This window comes from Amphichorda felina (assembly GCF_050947745.1).
Source record: "Amphichorda felina strain 45539 chromosome Unknown scaffold_6, whole genome shotgun sequence".
In the NCBI taxonomy this organism is placed as follows: domain Eukaryota; kingdom Fungi; phylum Ascomycota; class Sordariomycetes; order Hypocreales; family Bionectriaceae; genus Amphichorda; species Amphichorda felina.
In genome coordinates this window covers 1,857,159-1,874,882 of record NW_028145044.1, presented here as the reverse complement: position 1 = coordinate 1,874,882, position 17,724 = coordinate 1,857,159, and the positions used below count along the sequence as shown (strand labels likewise).

The window sequence follows — 17,724 nt, the reverse complement described above, 5'->3', positions numbered from 1 at the left end:
GATTTGAAATACGGGTTGGTTGAATAGGACTTAAAAAAGCTTTACATGGAAAGGCCCCATCTCGATGATAGAAATCACGTTGTAGGCACAAGGAAGAGTTACATATTACGATCAAAGGTCACAATTAATCGACTCTGGGTATATAAGCCACCCTAATTCCCGAAACACCGAATTCCCAAACCCTCCATGTCTGCTTTTGGAGCCAATATTCGCCTTGGTACCTTCTTTCATCCCAAGCGCTGCGGCTGAGCAGCGGTATCTTCTGGCAGCCGACCACCATAACCAAGGGCTACCGCTAGTCTCTCCCCCGAGACTCTTTGAGCAACATTATTCCGGATTGCCGATACAGTAAGAAAGAAGGGAAAATGAGAAACATTTCAGTGGACGGGCCAACCTTCTTCAAGTCGGACCACTTGAAGGCCATCTATCCACACATCGTAGAACTTCGTAGTCGGCCATTGAAATCTGGCCCAAGTTTCTGAAAATCATAACCGGACAGGCGCGGCGGAAACAAAAGACGGATGAGACGGGACTGCATTATCGTCAATGCACCCTTGAGCTCCTCTGTGGCCGTACAAATACACTGGAACAACACCTGTGCTTGGCTCGACCTCGGATGGACTGGCGGTATCTGACATATAATGATAGCCAGGCAAACATATGGTGAGCAGAAAGGCAAGTGGCGGCAGGCTTATCAGAAGAAAGAAGGCCTGGTAAGCACGCGGTATTCGACATAGTCCTCCCCATCAATGTTAATGATGTTGCCATGCGACACCAACTTGCCCATAAAGGGGCCATTCGACTTCCGTTCGTACTTGATGCCGTCGTAGATTTTGGCGTCCTCACCACCAGCCCTAGCTCGCATCGACTCTTGACGTGCCCAAACATCGTTCAGGCGCCGTACATCATCTGAAGCATGGAATCGCGACCCGCCGTTGGCCCTCACCGACGGGGTGGACGCTGCAGCGGTAGCAGCAGCTCTATTCGTAGCCTGGACAGCAGCAGCCGCAGCTCGCTCTCTGTGCGTGGCATGTAGATCCGCACGGCCTTGTGCGGCTTCGACGCGTGCGATCTCTCGTTGAGCGAGGGCACTGGTCCTTTGAAGAGCACCGAGGCTGTTCTGATCGGCGCCGGCGGCGTCGTGACGTCCGTTCAGCTGTTCTGTACGTTCTTGTTGATGCTGCTGCAACTGCTGTTGTTGCTGCTGCTGCTGCTGTTGCTGCTGCTGGTGCCTGGCCATGGCCTCAACACGTCGGGAAGTACGGAGCTCTTGGCCCCCATAGCCTGTCCTGGGGCTCGGCTGTTCGAGGCCTTGCGGCTCTTCAGTCTGTGTGGGCATGTAGCTAGTGCTGAAGCTGGCCGTCCTCGCCACGGGCGTACCAGCCCCGGTGGCACGCCTCTGCGCCTCATAGACAGCCTTTGTCTCGTTGGCAATGCGGTCTTCAGGTCTCTCTCCCTGGTCCATCTGATATTGGCGAACACGACAGTATTCTTTGATTTCTCCCCTGGTCAGGTTCTTGAGATGGCTGTCAAATTCAACCTCTTCATAAGCTATCCAGAGCGCCCCGGCGCCTTGGGGAAAGTTTCCGTCCATGTATGCACCAGTACGGGTTTCGCGAACAAGCTTGACCCTAAACATGTCATTTGCGCCAAGAATTCCGTACACGGCATGGCGATCTTCGCGCCGAGGAGCATCAGACTTATTCCAGCATCCCAGAAGAATCCTCGTAGGCCTCGTTCCTGGGAGAGGGTCGATTGTGGCTCGGTCGTGGCTGGAGTCTCTGTTGGAACCAGCGCCACCAGGCGCGTATCCGCCACTTGTGCGTCGACGCTTGACAACCTCGGGGACATCGGCGCCGTACGCGATGTGTGGCTGAGGGTTGTTGACGGGATAGTTGTCAGCGGCCAGAGCAGACTCCCTGACTATCCTAACGGCATCTTCCACGGCCTTCCTCTCCGCCTCGTCGCGAGCCTCCACGGTCTCCTCAATAGCGCCCAGGCGAAGCCTCACATACTCCTTGACTTGAAGTTGGTCGAGCCCGACGAGATGGGGGAGAAAGTAGATACCCTCAAAGGTAACCCAGCTCGCGCCAGTCCTCGGAGGTAGTGGCCATATGTTGGAGACATTCTCACCAAGGAGATTGGTGCCTTGGATGCGGGTGCGAAGGCGATCTCTGACGTCAATGAAGCCAATGACAGCATGTTTGCGGTCCTCCTCGGGGACGGGCGAATCTCTCCAGTGGCCGAGAATGACGCCTTTGCCGCCGGTGATGTTTGCGCGAGGTGGCCGACCGGAATGTGACTTGGGTCTACCGTTAACCTGACCATTGGTCTCGGCCTTGGTCTCGATAGAGTCACCACGGTCCTCTTCGGCGGCCCGCGGCCCCGTGGCGGCACGCTTGCGCTTTGGATAGGGTGAAGCCACAGGTTCCTCAGGGGAGGTGTCAGGCATGGTTTCGTCCTCGTCCTCGGTAGCCTCTTGGTCCTGGGGAGAGCCCGGTTGATCGGCGCCAACACGATCGCTTACGACAATCTCGTCACCAAGGTTCAGTGGCGAGTTAGGCATGCTAGCCTCGCTGAGCTCGCTCTCCGCGTCAACTTCGTTGTTGCCGGATCCGTTCTGATCGGCCTTGTCAGAGGCCTCGTCTTGTTTTCTAAGACTGGGGGTTAGCTCATGCCCGCGAGATAAGACATGAAAAAAGGCTGCACAACTCATTAGGTTTGTAAAGCGTAGGATTGGGGTCATCCTCGGTAGTCTCGCCCTTGGAGTGGTCCTTGACTAAACCCTCGGAGTCGCCAGTTGCTGGCTTGGGGTTGCCGCCAGAGCCTTCATTAGGCTCGTCAGTTGAGTGTGGCATCATTTAAAAGAGCTGAAAATCCCTGGGACTGATTGGTAGAGACTCGAAAAGTAAGCAAACGATAGCATAAAAGATACAGAAGCAACAAAAGCCGTGCGCGATCTGGTTGCGATGAAAGCGAAAGCGAAAGCGACGGATGGATGGATAGATAGATAGAATAATGCAACGTGGAAGGGAGAGAATGTGAGGTTGGAAGGGGGAGAGAGATGAAAGCGCGGTTAAGGTTGCAAAAGGTTTGAGAACCTGGAAGGGTTGGCAGGTTGGAAGGGACAAATGGCGTGTGTTGAAATTGAGGGGCCCAGAGTTGCGCGTGTCTTGAGCGACTGGAAGGCGCCGCCGTGAGGTATGGAAGGTGCCTACGGGTCTAGGTCCAGGTAGGTCCAGGCAGGTCCAGTAGCGTCTTTTAGCACTTAGCACCTCGGTCACTGCCAGTCGACATGAATCGCTGGCCGTGAACTGGACCGTGAATCACAGACGCGCACCTGGGGCTAAGAGACAAGACGGCTTGGTGGCGAAGTTGAAGTAGTTACGGACAGATGAGATTGGTGCTTACCGAGGGACGCGCGCGAGATCACCCGTTCGCAGCAATGTAAGCGACGGGGGTTGAGGAAGAGTAATAAAGCGCGCGCGAGAGAGAGAGGGAGGGATGAGATTTCTGGGGGGCGACGGCTTAATTCCAGAATTGCAGGAACCCCCTGTTTTACTTGAGAAGCTCGTGTCTTTGAAGGATGGAACCGGAAAGCGCCCAAGGAAAAAACGCCAGACGCGACTAGGGTTGCGTGGTATTATTAACTCGCGCCGATAGTGCAGCACCCAGTACAAGCTACCGCGCAGCAGGGGAGGAGGGGGGCAAGGCCGGTTGGAAGAGGATTGATTGCTGTTTGATGGACGCAAGGGCAGGGCCGCGCTGGGAGTTGGGTTGAAAAAGGAATGCTTGTCAAGAGTTGAAGAAAGAGGAGAGACTAATAATATAGGTAGGAGATTGGGGTGGGCGGGATGTGGATTGTGGACTTAGTTGAGTTTTGGGCGACTTGGCAAGTGGCGCAACTCTGCCCATGACCCAACGTGCCCAGCGAAGGGTGCTGATCAAGTAACGGCATACGTAAATTTTAACAGCATGACAACACGGGGGACGGTATTTTATTATCTAGCGGTCGTGATTGATTATGGCCGGTTGTTGCCAAGTTGGGATCCACATTTATGGTCCATCACCCAGTCACCAACCCCTTCCATAGTTCCACATTTCTCAGTAACTCAGGACTGTACCCAACTCGTCCCCATTGCCTGGTTGCAAGACTTGGGAACCAGCGGCGGGTCGAGTTCGCATCAGCTTCAAAGCCAGCAAGACGAGGTGAATGGAAGACGGAGATAGGGCCCATTTGACGTGTCTCCCAGCGCCAGGCTGTCACCACTGAGTCACCGACAGAGAGGTGTAGAGTATTTTGCTCCGTACAGGCAACACCACTGCGCACTATGATCGGCTATGACCAGCTACCGCAATAGGCAGCAGATCGCATCCAATCGGCCCCCTTCAAGCATGGGAACTTTGGGCTCCGTCGATTAAGAAGGAGTTGTCGCTCGCTCCCTCGGTTAAATTCATCATTAACCAGCATGGCACACACCCCAAAATGCAAAACAAGACAAAGTTTTCATGTTGGCCAACAACTCGGAACTCTGCCGAATTTATTGATCGTGTTATCGCGCACAGCAATTCCAAGTATACGCCGAGTACAACGGACAATCCCCTGTGGACTTGGACACTGCGCCTTCTATCCGTAGGCACTTACTCGTATTATACTACATGCAATTACGGACTTCCCCAATTGCTAGGAACCTTGAAACGAACCATCAGCCACAACTGGGTTGATTCTTCGAGTTCTGTTGGTGGTTCCGTATCCTCGGGCCGCCGATATGCCAAGGCGCCAGCCCAGGTATTTGATTACCTAGATTAATATGACCTGATAAAGACTTTGGTATGCCCAGTCTGCAATTCATTGTCCACTTACGTATATTACAGTAGTACAGGATCGCAGTTCAGGAGTTCCATCCTTCATTGGTATCCATTGGTGCGCCCACATGAGCGATGCGGTTGTACCCGTACATACCCTACTGAGACATGTCTGCAACTAGTTCCCTCACACTGGCTGATCACACACTCATCCGTTATTAGGTGCCAATTCCCAACAGTAGCTATCGTAGGATACGCCGGTGGCCAGTAGACTAAAATTAAGTTTTCTTTTTTTCTCAAATCTTTTGGCCTGGACGGGAAGTTTAGCGAGCCACAACAACACGTGGTGAAGTAATATAAAACCCTGATCGCTAAGCCTGCCAGAACGATTAGTACTTACTGACGGAAATCGAAATCATTTCAACAAGACCCTCTTCTTTGCCTTAGCGAGCGCCATTAACACCTTCGTAACTAGAACTAAGGCAGGTCTGGTTCAAGCACTATGCACTATGTACATGACGGCGTCGCATCATTCAACTCGAAACATAGTAGTTCCCGACAGGCAAGCTCCCCCGGAAAAAGAAAGAAAGAGCCCATTTGCGTGGGGACAACTGTCAATGGCCGACATGAATTCAGTTTCGTCGCGAATCATGATGACAGCACCTGGCACACTCTAAGTTCTTTTCAACCGGAATACAAATAGTATCTTCGCATCAGCCACCGCGAGATGCGCTGTTGCACACGGCAGGCGGGTCAACAACACGTCTATGAATGGCGTGGCAAACGGGATCCATATTCAATTGCTCAGCCCCGATAGCATGATCGGTGTTGGTTGGGGGTTATGTATCGATCGAGCTCCTAGAGATGTTGGTATTTGTGGATGTAGTACTCATTCAGGCTAGTCTAACAGCAGCCAAAATCACAGCGTCCTCCTCATCGCGCTGACCTTGTTCAGTGTTCACAAAATAATCCAATCCCAGAACCAGAAACTGGCTGCAGCCCTCTGTCATAATCTACTGCTTGCGGGCATGTTTGCACCCATTGTTTGTGTGTGGTGGTGTCAAGGGGTCAAACCTGTGAAGTAAACATCCTCTCCTAAGTGTAGCTCCCGATCGGTCCTGTGGCTACCCGCTGAGCCCCATCTGACACGCGACTCCCCATGTGCATGTTTCCGGGAGGCTTTGCCCCAATCCGAAAGGATTCCATAGTCTGGACACAAAACAGCGGCCTCCAGAGCGACCTAGACACCTGAGATGTCCAGCATCGGGTCGTATGTAGCATCCTCACCTCCTCCCCCGGCCTCGTCCTCGACCCCTCCCACCTCCTCTCCCCCGTCCACCGCCGCCTCCCCTGCCCCCTTTCTTCCCGCCCCTCATACCGCCATCGAACCTCTCGAACAGCTTCTCCTCCCCGAATGCACCCTCCCCGAACCTCATAAAGTTGACCAGCCCGCGGTCCACCACCGCAACTAGGATGCTGCGGTGCCCGTGCTTGAGCCGCTGGTACATCCTGCCCGGCGCCTGCCACTCGGGCCGCCGCGACGGCGGGTCGTACGGCGCCGACGACAGGAGCAGCGCGTCGAGCTGCTGCAGGTCCGGGACGAACGTGTCTTCCGTGTCAGCCACGGCGATGCGGAAGTCCGGCGGGGGCGGGGACTTCTTGGAGAATGACCCGCCGCTCGCCTTCCACACGTGATAGAAGACGCGGTAGGGGTCCTCGGGTTCGGGTGTCGTGGCGGGGGGGTTCTCGGTGGGGGTGTGGCGGGGAATGATGGCAAGACGCTGGTAGATGGGTCGGTATGCCCGGTAGAGGCCTGGCTGGACGAGGGGGCCCCAGGCGTTGGCAACCTTAGGCTCGTGATGGGCCCGGATGAATGAGAAGAGCCATTGCCATAGCATCGTAGCCGGTGCCTTGGGGATGGAGGGGGCTGCTGGCGCTCGTAGAATCCGGAGTCCGCTCCTCTTGAGATGTGTGTATACCTGATACTTGGGCAGCGTGATCTTGCCTCTCTCCCCCTCATTCCCGATGAGCATTGCGTACGCCGCTTCCAGACTCAGCGGTATACCGACGTCGTAGTCATCGGGCCCGAACCCATCGCCGCGCTCCAGGGGGGTGGTCGGAGGCAGCAGCTCGTCCAATGGTCTGTCTGGCCACCACAGATCAAGAGTGCCCCTCTCGACGAGATACAGCGCCTCCTCCGGCAGCAGCCACAGTCTGGCCACCCTGGCCGAATCCTTCGCCAGGGGGATTACTCTTCCAATATCCTTCATCCAGCTGCCCTTCTCGTGCTCCACGACCACGACCCGCTCCCGCAGCTTCAGATCATCCTCGCCGCTGTCGGCCGTCGTCTCCTTTTCGCCAGCCCAGTGATCGGGAAAATACCACGCCCGCACCCACACATCCTTACGGTGCGCCCTCGTGTGGCTGAGTACCTCCTCCATAGCCTGCCTGCTCGACTCGAGCGCGCTGTCCTGGGCCCGCGTCCCGTGCTCCTCAAAGTCCTTCTCGCCGCGCCGGATCGTCTTGGCCGACGGGGCCTTCTTCCCTCCCGTCAGCGCGCCAAACAGCTTGAAGTCGGGCATCTCGTCCTCGAGCGCCTCCTCCATAGTCGGAGCGTCGTCGTTGTTACCCACGCCGGCCGCGCCCGAGGGGCCGACGGTGTGGGTGGTGAGGGGACTGTCGTCGTCGTCGAAGGCCATGATGGCGGGGTCGCGAAGCAGGTAAAGCTTCGATGACTGTAGATTCCTTGCCTAGTGTTGGCGGACTTGTAATTGTTGGCTATCTCGAATGTAGCGCAGTAGCCGAGCTAGATGCTCTAGGTATTGCTAGTAGTTGAGTGTTTGGAGATGAAGAGTACGAAAAAAGAACCAGTAAGGCTCCACAGCCTTATTGTCGAGTGTGTTGTTGGTGAGCCAATTGGAATAGTTAGAGGTAGCATGGTAGTATAGGTTGCATAAGCGAAGCAAACTTCCGACGCTTTCCCGAGGGAGTTTGGCCGAGTGGTTAAGGCGTTGTGTTTAGGCTCGCTGATCAGCTTCGATCGGTACTTCTGTCATCCGCAATGTGCATCGCACGCGCAGGTTCGATCCCTGCAGCTCCCAGTGTTCTTTTTTTTTAATCACTTTTCTTTTTGGTTTTGTTTTTTCCTCTTTGAATCAAATTTACCTAAGAATACTGATTATTTATCACTGTACGAGTAGGTCTACTCACTCTTCTTTTCTTGTTCTGTTATGATGATTCGTTTGTCCATCCGGTCTTCAGTGACCGCGGAGTTTATGGCTGGTTGCTTGCTACCGTGCTACATACCACAACAGAATCCAGATGGCTTGATATCATAAAATCAACTCGTTAAACCGCGAGACGCCATGCCGCTGATTTCTACGCCAAAATCATATCCGAATCCGTTGCACCTGCCATCTGAACAATGCTTCCTCAAAGGTCATTCCAACACAGGTATCACCGGAAACGCCTTGCCTCATTCATACCTCGTACAGGTGTCCCGAGCCGCCTATCACCTTGATCACCGTGAACGCTTCTGCCAAGGCAGACCTGAAGTCTCCGGAAGAGACGCTGCATTCCGGGGGTGCAGCATTCGCACTCATGGCTTTCATGACGTGAGAGCCTTATCCCGTTGTCCACATGTCTAATGTTGTCAGTCAACCGACGGGGACATAGGCCACGTGGCGCCATCCACGACGCCGCTGGTGTTGGTTGCCAGAACTCATCACCCGAGTCTAATGCAGATGGCTCCATTCAAGTAATGCTGGCCTCCCGCGACTTCATTCGATGAGTGGCTTCTTCTGTCCACCGACCATGCAGAGTCCCAAAGCCCGTAATGAGTCGCGGTCGCTTGCTAATATGATGGAGTGTGCGGGGAGCATGGGGTTGCTCGGGTCGACGTGGGATGCATCCTTGGCAGATTGCTCAATGGCATCCATTTCCTCTTTGCAGGCCTGCTGGTCCAAGGGGCATATGACGATCGGCTGTCGTATACTCACATCACGAGCGCCACTGATATTGACCTGGGGCAAGAATGTTAGTGTTTGGGAATCATTTTACAGGAGCTCATTGACATGCCTTAATGTTGAGGTAGAACTCAATCTTGTAGAGAGTAGAAGTGGTGGTAAAGGACTGAACTTCGTACATGGGAAAAGCTGACTTTCCCCTTTTGACGATGCCATCTGGATCCCTGAGGTCCTTGGAGGGAAAACATAACCCCATGTTGGTGGCGTAGCCGGCCTCTGGCAGCCTGGTCTTGACCTGCTGGACCTGCTTGGATAGCTTGTTGACCTTCTTGGTCGGTTCGTCTCCTTCTGGATTGTACGTGATCTCCTCCTCTATTAAGAGGGTGATTTTATCAATGGTGATCCGCTTGGATTTGCCCGGCCAGTCGGGGTTGGGGGAGATCTTGATGTAGACGGTGATGGGATCACTAGGCCCGTAGCTCCACCGTGGTAGGTTGATGCCCAGGCGGACAAAATTATCGTTGCTCGCGAATCTGGCCTCGGGCTTGTTGTACATGCCAAATGTCGAGAGAGTATCGTAGCGCTGCAGGGGCATGGGGAAATTGTACTTGAACTGGTTGCTGTGGCCCTGCTGCACAGTCACGACCAGTTCATAGTAGGTCTCGGCCGTCCGGTTGGGCAGCTGGAGCGAGGCCGGTGGTATCCGCCTGTTCATCTCCTCGCCTCCCCTGCCGAACGGGATGAAGAGAACGAAGGGGAGGTCCATGGAAATCACGTTCTCCGCCTCCTTGCCCGTAGCGCATCGGAATAACAGCACCTCCTTGCCCACAACATCGGCGGTTTCCCTCCTCGGCGTACCTAGGTGGCGCTTGGCGAGATTGTCGGCGTCGGGGTGTATGGTTTCGCGTCGCTGGAGACATATCCTCACGAGGGACACTGGGACTGGCATGGAGTAACCGGCTCTGGGCCGAATCTCGACTTTCCCTTCGATGCGCGGCTGTAGATAGAACGTTCGATAGGTCAGCACATTTCCAAACCAGGTTCATGGTAACACAAACAGGGCAATTAGACGCGGGCAGAGGGCCGTACCAGAGTCGCAGATATGCCAGGATAGCCTACGAGGAAGCTACTATTCGGAGGGCCCGAGACCCTCACGTTGGCTGCGGCCATGGAGGCCATTATGGTGTCGTCGCCGGCCCGTCCGGGCAGCTAGGGGGTGTTGGTGAGGCCTTGGCCTTGGCCGGGTAGGGAGCGGGACCGCCGCCACGGGGACACTGAGTTGCGCTGCGCAGTATAGGGCGTGAAGGGAGAGCTGTTCATGTATCGGTGGGCGTGGGCCCGTGGTCGCCGTAGTCGTCGTGGTCGTCGTAATCGTCGTGGGCGTCGCGAGAGCTGTTGGGCGGTGGCAGGCGGGGTAGCAGTGTTGGTTGAGCAGCACGCGATGGTCGTCGAGCTCGGGATAGCGCGGCGGCGGCGGCGGCATTACAGGCCTGGCGGAAGACAGTGAAGAGCCGCAGCCGGGATGGAGGTTGGCTGAGTCGGTCGGGGGACGGTTGGGAGCCGTTCGAGGCCTGGAGCTGTGGAGGCCAATGGGGGAGGATTCTCGGCGAGGCAGCTTGACGTAGGTCCCCGTCTTCAGGGCTGAGCCGCCGACTTTACGGTGCTGGGCATAAGTACTCCGTACTCTGATAGCCCTGTAGGCAATGCGATGCTGACCACCAAGCACCTAGCGTGGTGTGGGTGGGTGGTGGTGCGTTTGGTTGGCGCCGATGCTGTTTGCTGTCTCGGCCACTGTAGGCTGCAGCGGGCAACAGGCAACGGCAGTGGAGGCGGTTGAAGGCGTCGCGTGGCGGATTCTTGGTGGCTCGGTCTAGTCCTACCAAGATGTCTTCAACGTCCACGTCGCCAATTCGGGTCTTGGAAGGACAATTGTTGCTTGAGTAGGCTGCTACCGATAAACTGGAGATGGGCTCTGGTGCAGAGCAGTTGAGGACTGTCCAATTGCGCTACCCTTGAGCCAGCGCCCGTAACGAGGAGACTCTCCCAGCAAGTCCTCCCACTTAAAGAGGATGGGACTTTGGCCACGGGGGAAGCCCTAACCACCTGGCGTCTCGTGGCGTCTCGCGCAGTTGCAGAGCCAAACAGTAATAGGCTATAGCGACGTTGGTGGGAACTGGTGATGGCGACAGTGATCTCGGCCTGGTGGGTTGATCAGAGGTGCATTGGCAGCGAGCGGAGAGGTCTTGTCAGCATTTGAACAATCGCCCGACCCCACGACGAGGCTGATTATACTTGGTACTACTATGTAAACGTGCCCTACGGCCCCCTACCCCAGTGAGGAGATGATTCAGCCCTGTCAGACACCGCACATCGCATCAGACCCCTCCCAGCTGAAGGGTGCCGAAGCCTGATGCAGGCGAATGTCCCAAAGTTCTTGTCACGAAACGAAACGAAACAAGTGTACTCAGAGGTATTATGTATCGACACCGTCACGACCTAAGAGGATTCTCAGTCTTTGGACGGATGATACGTTAAGGAGACACTAGCATCAACAGCATCATTCTCCCCGGCGACGGGGATGGGAAAATGACGATCACTGTGTGGCTGAAATGCCCTTTTCATATGAATATGTGAGTAATTATACCTGCGCTTTTGCTGATTTCCCCATGCGCCCGAGAGAGAAATGGCGGGCTGAAACATCATACTGCCCAAATGTCTAGTTGCAGCGTTCAGCTGAATTGATTCCACACCTAGATCCGTCAAGACTTTCCGTCAATTACTGACATTGTACTCCGTAGTAACATCATGTAATAGCATCCGCGCAGTTCTTAGCGACAACTCCTACGAATAAGTCCACATTACGAATACCATACGAGAAATACGATGTCTGAAAAGCGTCGTTTGTCACTGAGCCCCAAATCTCTAAAATGCCAAGTCCTAAATCGGACAGACAAGTCTACTCCCTGGAGACCAGATCTCCTGTTCCCGAGCTTGACGATGATAATAATATTCGTACTCGTACCTACAGTTATGGAGCACTGTCGGTAATAATAGTGACTTGCAGTCTTTAGAGGCACTTGGCACTGGAGTCGGAGCTTGGACCCCGATCTGCAATCCACAACGGTGCACCTCCATGCTCCACCACCTCCAGGCCTCTTAAGCTGACCAATTCTGTCCTTGTCGACCTCCCAAAAAATCCTGGAGCAACCGCAATAGCACCACCTACCTCCCAGGTACTACCGCCACCATGTCTGTCACTCTCCACACCTCGCTTGGCGACATCAAGATCGAAGTCTTTTGCGAGAGCGTCCCCAAGGCCGCAGAGGCATGTCCAACCTCCCCCATGCCATCCAATGCTCCCCCCCATGCTAACAAATCCACCGCAGAACTTCCTCGCCCTCTGCGCCTCGGGCTACTATGACGCCTCGCCCTTCCACCGCCTCATCCCCGGCTTCATGGCCCAGACTGGCGCGCCCGCCAAGCCGACCCCCGAGAACCCCAAGGGCGGCCACTCCATCTGGGGAGGCACCTTCGACGACGAGATCCGCCCGGCCCTCCGCCATGCTGCACGGGGCATGGTTTCCATGGCTAACAAGGGGCCTGGCACCAACGGCTCCCAGTTCTTCATCACCTTTGACAAAGCTCCGCACCTCGACGGGCTCAACACCGTCTTCGGCAAGGTCATTGGCGACGAAGGCCTCGCTACCCTGGCCAAGATGGAGGCTGTCGAGGTCGACAAGAAGAACCGCCCTAAGGAGTCCTTCCGCATCGAGAGCGTCACGATACACGCGAATCCCCTCGCGGAATGAACAGTCTCACAACGGCACAGCCTCACTATTAAAACGACATGAAAAAGGCGAACAAAGAATCAAGGGACACAGACAGTTTTATTCCGGCCCTAGCGCCACTACATGTGAGGCCGACATTCGCGCTTCTGTCCTTTCCAGGACACTCGGCCTCGCCAAATTGCCAGCTCGGTCAGATCATGCCCTCGCCCCAGCGCATCTCAATCGCCTCGCCGTTCCTGAGCCCCAGCGGGAGCATCTCCCCCGGGTGCGACAGCCAGAGCACGTCCCGCCGCCCCCGCACCGCCACGTCGAGCATCAGCATGCGGAACTGGAACACAGTGTGCTCGTCCAGCGCGAACGAGTTCATCACCCGCTGTACCCCGGCGTCGTCCTCGGGGCCCATGAACAATAGTGTCGCGACCGTGCCCTCCTGCCACGCGGGGAAGTGCGCCCGGTCGTCCTCCGATAGCTGTTCCACGATGACGCGGTGCAGGTGCTCCCACGAGAAGGCCGGCGAGCCGCCCTCGGGCTGCTCGTGGTATACCAGCCCCAACCTTGTTGGCCTGGGCTTAGGCTTGCTTGTGCTGGCGTCCATGATAGCCCTGAGGTTGAAGTAGGGCTCGTGGATGGCACCCTGCCAGTCAAAGTATTTGGCGTACGGTCGGAGGCCCTCGAGTATGTCGAGGGTCTCCTGCCGGTGCCGACTGACCTGTGCCTCCACGGTGTTATATGACCCGGCGTCCTGGGGAGGGCAGAGCCAACCCGACTCACCACATTTTCTACGATCGTTGGAGGGGCTCTCGCTGGGAGGAGTGTCATCGGAGCTTGCATCCGTCGCAGATTCGAGAGATGCGGTGGCCTGACCGAGCATGGCCTCGTCGCGGAAGATGATTCGGTACTCCTGGCGGTTGGCTGATCTCTTTACTTTGGGGATGTTGATTCTCATGACAACATCGGGCAGCACTCCGTGTCGAGGTGGGAGCTCCATTGTGATGGTTTTTACAAGAGAAGATGGGCTAGAGGTGCCTGGTTAGACAGAAGAAAAATCGTGAGGGCAAGGTCTACCGCCCGCGCGGCGAGATATGGAAGACCAAGCTTAGCAGTGATGGAATAGAAATAGGCATTTGATCCAGCGACCTGTGATCAGCGGTAGTGGATGTTCAAATAAATAAACCGTGAATGATCAGCTGTTCTCTGGTACAGTCCCGTCTGCGACCCAGCAGGTGTTCTGTTGAACAGTCGTGTTCCTACCTAGAGGCTGTTCATGACTATGTGGGTAACTTATTCGTCAGTGATGCATTCATTGTGTGTTCTCACGAGGTTAACAAGGTTCTTCGGCTGAACACACTTTTTTGGCCGCGGGCGATGAACAAGGGCACCTGATATACAAGTTTGGTACCGCATAAGAAGACAGGAACAGAACATGTTGGAAGGAGACACAGCGCCAGGCCACATACACACTAGTCACATAAAGCATCTCATGCCTAGTTTACAGTTGACGTTTTGAAGACTTTGCGAGGGAATAGACGAGTATATTCGTTTTTCGCCATTTTGCGTTTCACATGGACGAATGAATTCGAGAGCCCCAAGCGCCAGATCGTGCCCGTAATCAACCCCAGATTTCCGCGACAAGCCTGCTGTTCTCTTTCCCTGCCCCTAGAATCCCTTGATCAAGGATTTATATCTCAACCCATACGACGCCTTTTACTCTGACCGGGACTCCCATCCGTCAAAAAATCATCGCGCTGAATTTCCTCTGTCCCCGCAGGACTAGGCGTGCTATCATTAACCGTCTTGTTTCCGACGGGCCCTTGGCCAGTGTCGAATACATTTTCAGGAGCGTCAAAATTGACGTTAAAATCGTTGTTTGTTGCTCCAAAGGTGCTATCGTCGAGAAATGCGTTGGGATCAAAGTATTGGTCGATATCAACATTTTGGGGGTCAAAGTAGGCGTCGCCTCCAGTTTCGTCGATGCCGGGTATGCGGCCAGATGGGCTAAGCGGGCCAAGCATATCACTGAGCTCGTTGATCCTGGCGTCTTGTTGCTGCTGTAGCTCCTGGAGCCGCGCGAGTTCGCTCTCGTTGGTGCTGATCTGATTCATGGACAACGGTGGCATAGCCGGTGAGCGCATGATAGGCGACAGAGATGGAGCAGCGTTGTTGTCTCCAGCAGCCCCCGGAATGCCCGCAGTGCCCACAGCGCCCGCAGGCCCCGCGGATGGCGGTATAGCGGGTTTGCTTTGTGATGTTGACGCGGGGCTGGTGCTTGTGGGTGGCGGGTTGGGTGTAGCGGAGGTTCGTCCTGGGGCCGTGGGGGTTGACGACTGCCGGCGCATGAAGTTGGCGAGTTGGTTTCGCTGTTCCTGGTTCAGGTTGTTTGGCGCGTTTGCGACGAACTCGGCAGCTTCGGGGAGATCCATCCCAGACGAGTTGGTTGCGTTGTGGTCGTTGATGATACGCATCATTTGCTCCTGCGGGTTGTTTTCCAGCTCTTGGCGAAGGTTGGGCGGAGTGTCGGCGTTCGACCCCCCATCGAAGAGTTCTGTGACTTGGCCCATCTCGCGGTTCTGGTGGCTAGCAGGGTGATACTGACCCCGACCCATAGACGGTGATCTCGTAGACCTACTAGGGGTGCTCCCCTGATCAGGGATTGGCGGAAGCAGTCCACGCGTCTTACGGTGAGGGGTAGCCCCTAGCGACGAGGTAGGGTCGCTGTTGTTCTGGAAGAAGTCTCCGAGATCTACAACGTTTCCTTGGTGAGTCGGCTGTCCCTGGTTCGCCAGCATGCTAGACAGGATATCCCCCACGCTCTGGCTGTTGCCCTGCTCCTCAAGAGATTTCCTGAACAGATTCGCAAGAAAGTGCAGGATCGCATTGATCGAGTTTTGGTGGCGGTCGTGCTGATTTTGGAACATTAAGGCCTGGTTGTAGAGGTCGCGGTTGTTCTGTTGTAGCTGAGCGATGGTCCGTGATATCAACCGCTGCTGCTCCCGGACCTGCTTGAGCTCGTCTCGAATGACCGCCACGTCTTTCCTTTGCATGGAGCCTTCCCCTGCTGCGGGTAGGCTTTTTGGAGCATGCGCACCAGGCGTCCCCTGTGCGTGGCTATGTGCCTCGTCGTGGCCAGCCTCGTCGTGCTCAGCTTCCTCCGTGCTTTTGCTTTGCTGCTCCTTTCCTTTGCCGCTGCTACCACCGCTCCTTGGTTTGTTGATGAGCCATAGTAGATTGGGGTGGCCTCTTCGAAAGTATGGGTTCGAGTACTCGCTAGGGCTCTTGTTTTTACGTTCGCTAGCCCTCATCGAATTGTCGGAAAGGCCCACGCGCTTGTGGAAGCCGTACATGTTGAGTTGCCGCACAAAAGAAGCGTAGTTGTTGTGCTTGAAGAGCTCCGGGATTAGGGTCTTGGCGAACTCGTCTTCATCCAGCACTATGAATGAGTCTCCTTTCTCCGACCAGCGAATCAAGTCTTCGTTCTTGCCCTCCTCAAGAAAACTAGCGTTGTTAGTTGATGCGACAATGAGCCCTGGCTGGGCTGGCTGGGCTGGCAGGATGAGCCGGATCAGCTTACCTGCTGAGTTTCTGGACAAACGGGGGTATCTGTTTGCGCTTTCCCTGAGCTTCTCTCTTAGCCTTCTGCGCCCTCTCCTCCAGCTCTTCGATATTGTCATCTTGGGGCCCGTTCTCGTCGGGGTGCTGGGGGACCAGTGCCGTCCCGTCGCCCATGAAGCCCCATGACGAGTCAAAGTTGGAGTTGGTCGGTATTAGCGCGCGGTTTATTGGTCTCCGAGTGAGCGAGTTGGGCGAGGTAGCGAGATTCTGAGGGTATTGCGACTGGCTCTGGATGAGCTCGAACGGGTTTCCGGGATTAGCAGAGGGGTCGACGTAGCCTCCAACGCCGTCACCGCCATTCCATCGCACCATCTGATCCCCTCCGAGGTTGGGTGCTGTGTATGGTTGTGGGATCGGCTGCTGCATTGGAACCAAGGGTGCTGAGCCCGGCGCTGCCCGCTTCCTGGGATTGGGGGTCGACATGAGGGGGTTCTCGCGTCCTCGGGGTGATGGAGGAGGAGTAGACAATCGTCGCAACTGGGGCGCCGCGATGGGGAGCAGGCCGTGGGCACGTCGAGGTGCTTGGGAGCCCGGCAAAGAGCACTTTCGTCCAGGCGTGGACTTCCTCCCAGCCTTCTGTCAGCCAACAGGTAGCCAGCAACCAGCAAAATGCACAGCCCGAATGGCTATTAGCGGATTTCCGTGGTAGTCGCCCGTCGCCAATCGCGTCGTCTATGTCGCGTCAAAAACCTAGGGTCGTCGCAAGCCAATTCGTCGAGGATCGAAGAGGGTAGGGTCGTGGAGGGAAGAGGATAGATTGGCCTGTTGATGGAGAAATATTAAGCTTTCGGGCCAGAAAAAGGCAACGGCTCATGCAAGTTGCGAGCCACGCCACGGTCATCAATCTGCCTGCTGGGCCGCAAATGATGGGCCAAAGGCGCGCTTTGTTACTATGTAGAAACGCAGTAGGCGCAGCGTCCTGCGTCGTCACGCGCCCTGCGCGTTGTGTCTCGTTCAACGAAAAGGGAGCGTCGCAGTGCCTTTTTTTTTTTTCCTTTGCGATGGATTGGTGATGGGCTTCTGTGTTTCTATGTTGGGCTTTGTGGCGCACCCTGCCTGTCGTCTCGTCTAATGGTCAAACGTGCCGGTGAGAACAAAGATGTAGCAATAAAACGAGCGCAATTCAAGCAGTTCGACAAAGATACTAGTAGAGGTATTCTATGTTCAAACGGACAAGTCTGAAGAAAGCAGCAAAGCATCATGACATCGCGATGGCAGCCGAAGGCAGGTCACCTTGGGTGGGCTGGTGGAGTGGCTGCCAGCCTGCCAACAACTGGGCTGAGCCATGTCACTCATGTCACTGTGCGCTAATCTCTTTCTGACTGAACATGCCTTGCGGAGCACATAGAGCAATATTACTTGCGAATAGGGAACGCGATAAGAGCCAGATGGAAAAGCACGTGATGATGCGGAGTCCGTCCTGCAGAAGTTGGTTGGAATGAGGTGCTTCAGATCTTATTTATGCAAGACACGATGAACCAAGGTTAGAAATTCATTACTTTTTCTTTCCTTCTGAGCTGTCCACCACCCGCTGCTAGACAAGCAGCATATATATA

The 17,724-nt window shown here is 55.3% G+C and overlaps 6 protein-coding genes and 1 non-coding gene across 7 annotated transcripts; 2 read left to right on the top strand and 5 right to left on the bottom strand.

Annotated features, from left to right (window-relative positions):
- Positions 1-694: 694 nt before the first annotated feature.
- On the bottom strand, positions 695-2,858 carry ACO1O0_006441 (uncharacterized protein; the record flags this gene model as incomplete). The annotated part of the gene is made up of 2 exons (XM_083195832.1): positions 695-2,654; positions 2,710-2,858. The coding sequence occupies 2 exons, from the start codon at positions 2,856-2,858 to the stop codon at positions 695-697; spliced, it is 2,109 nt and encodes a 702-aa protein (XP_083048848.1).
- A 3,188-nt stretch (positions 2,859-6,046) lies between these two features.
- SEN54 (tRNA splicing endonuclease subunit SEN54) lies at positions 6,047-7,505 on the bottom strand (the record flags this gene model as incomplete). The annotated part of the gene is made up of 2 exons (XM_083195831.1): positions 6,047-6,156; positions 6,185-7,505. 2 exons carry the CDS (start codon positions 7,503-7,505, stop codon positions 6,047-6,049), a joined length of 1,431 nt encoding a protein of 476 aa, XP_083048847.1.
- A 286-nt stretch (positions 7,506-7,791) lies between these two features.
- ACO1O0_006439 lies at positions 7,792-7,907 on the top strand. Its single transcript has one exon. It is a non-coding gene; the product is annotated as a tRNA-Leu (tRNA).
- Positions 7,908-8,871: 964 nt separating this feature from the next.
- On the bottom strand, positions 8,872-9,817 carry ACO1O0_006438 (or S-antigen, C-terminal domain-containing protein; the record flags this gene model as incomplete). The annotated part of the gene is made up of 2 exons (XM_083195830.1): positions 8,872-9,768; positions 9,809-9,817. The coding sequence occupies 2 exons, from the start codon at positions 9,815-9,817 to the stop codon at positions 8,872-8,874; spliced, it is 906 nt and encodes a 301-aa protein (XP_083048846.1).
- Positions 9,818-12,018: 2,201 nt separating this feature from the next.
- CYP10 (cyclophilin-like domain-containing protein) lies at positions 12,019-12,580 on the top strand (the record flags this gene model as incomplete). The annotated part of the gene is made up of 2 exons (XM_083195829.1): positions 12,019-12,096; positions 12,158-12,580. The coding sequence occupies 2 exons, from the start codon at positions 12,019-12,021 to the stop codon at positions 12,578-12,580; spliced, it is 501 nt and encodes a 166-aa protein (XP_083048845.1).
- Positions 12,581-12,749: 169 nt separating this feature from the next.
- Positions 12,750-13,547, bottom strand: ACO1O0_006436 (uncharacterized protein; the record flags this gene model as incomplete). The annotated part of the gene is made up of 1 exon (XM_083195828.1): positions 12,750-13,547. One exon carries the CDS (start codon positions 13,545-13,547, stop codon positions 12,750-12,752), a length of 798 nt encoding a protein of 265 aa, XP_083048844.1.
- Positions 13,548-14,244: 697 nt separating this feature from the next.
- Positions 14,245-16,534, bottom strand: CTA8 (heat shock factor family protein; the record flags this gene model as incomplete). Its single annotated transcript, XM_083195827.1, has 2 exons — positions 14,245-16,051; positions 16,128-16,534. 2 exons carry the CDS (start codon positions 16,532-16,534, stop codon positions 14,245-14,247), a joined length of 2,214 nt encoding a protein of 737 aa, XP_083048843.1.
- Between the last annotated feature and the right edge of the window lie 1,190 nt (positions 16,535-17,724).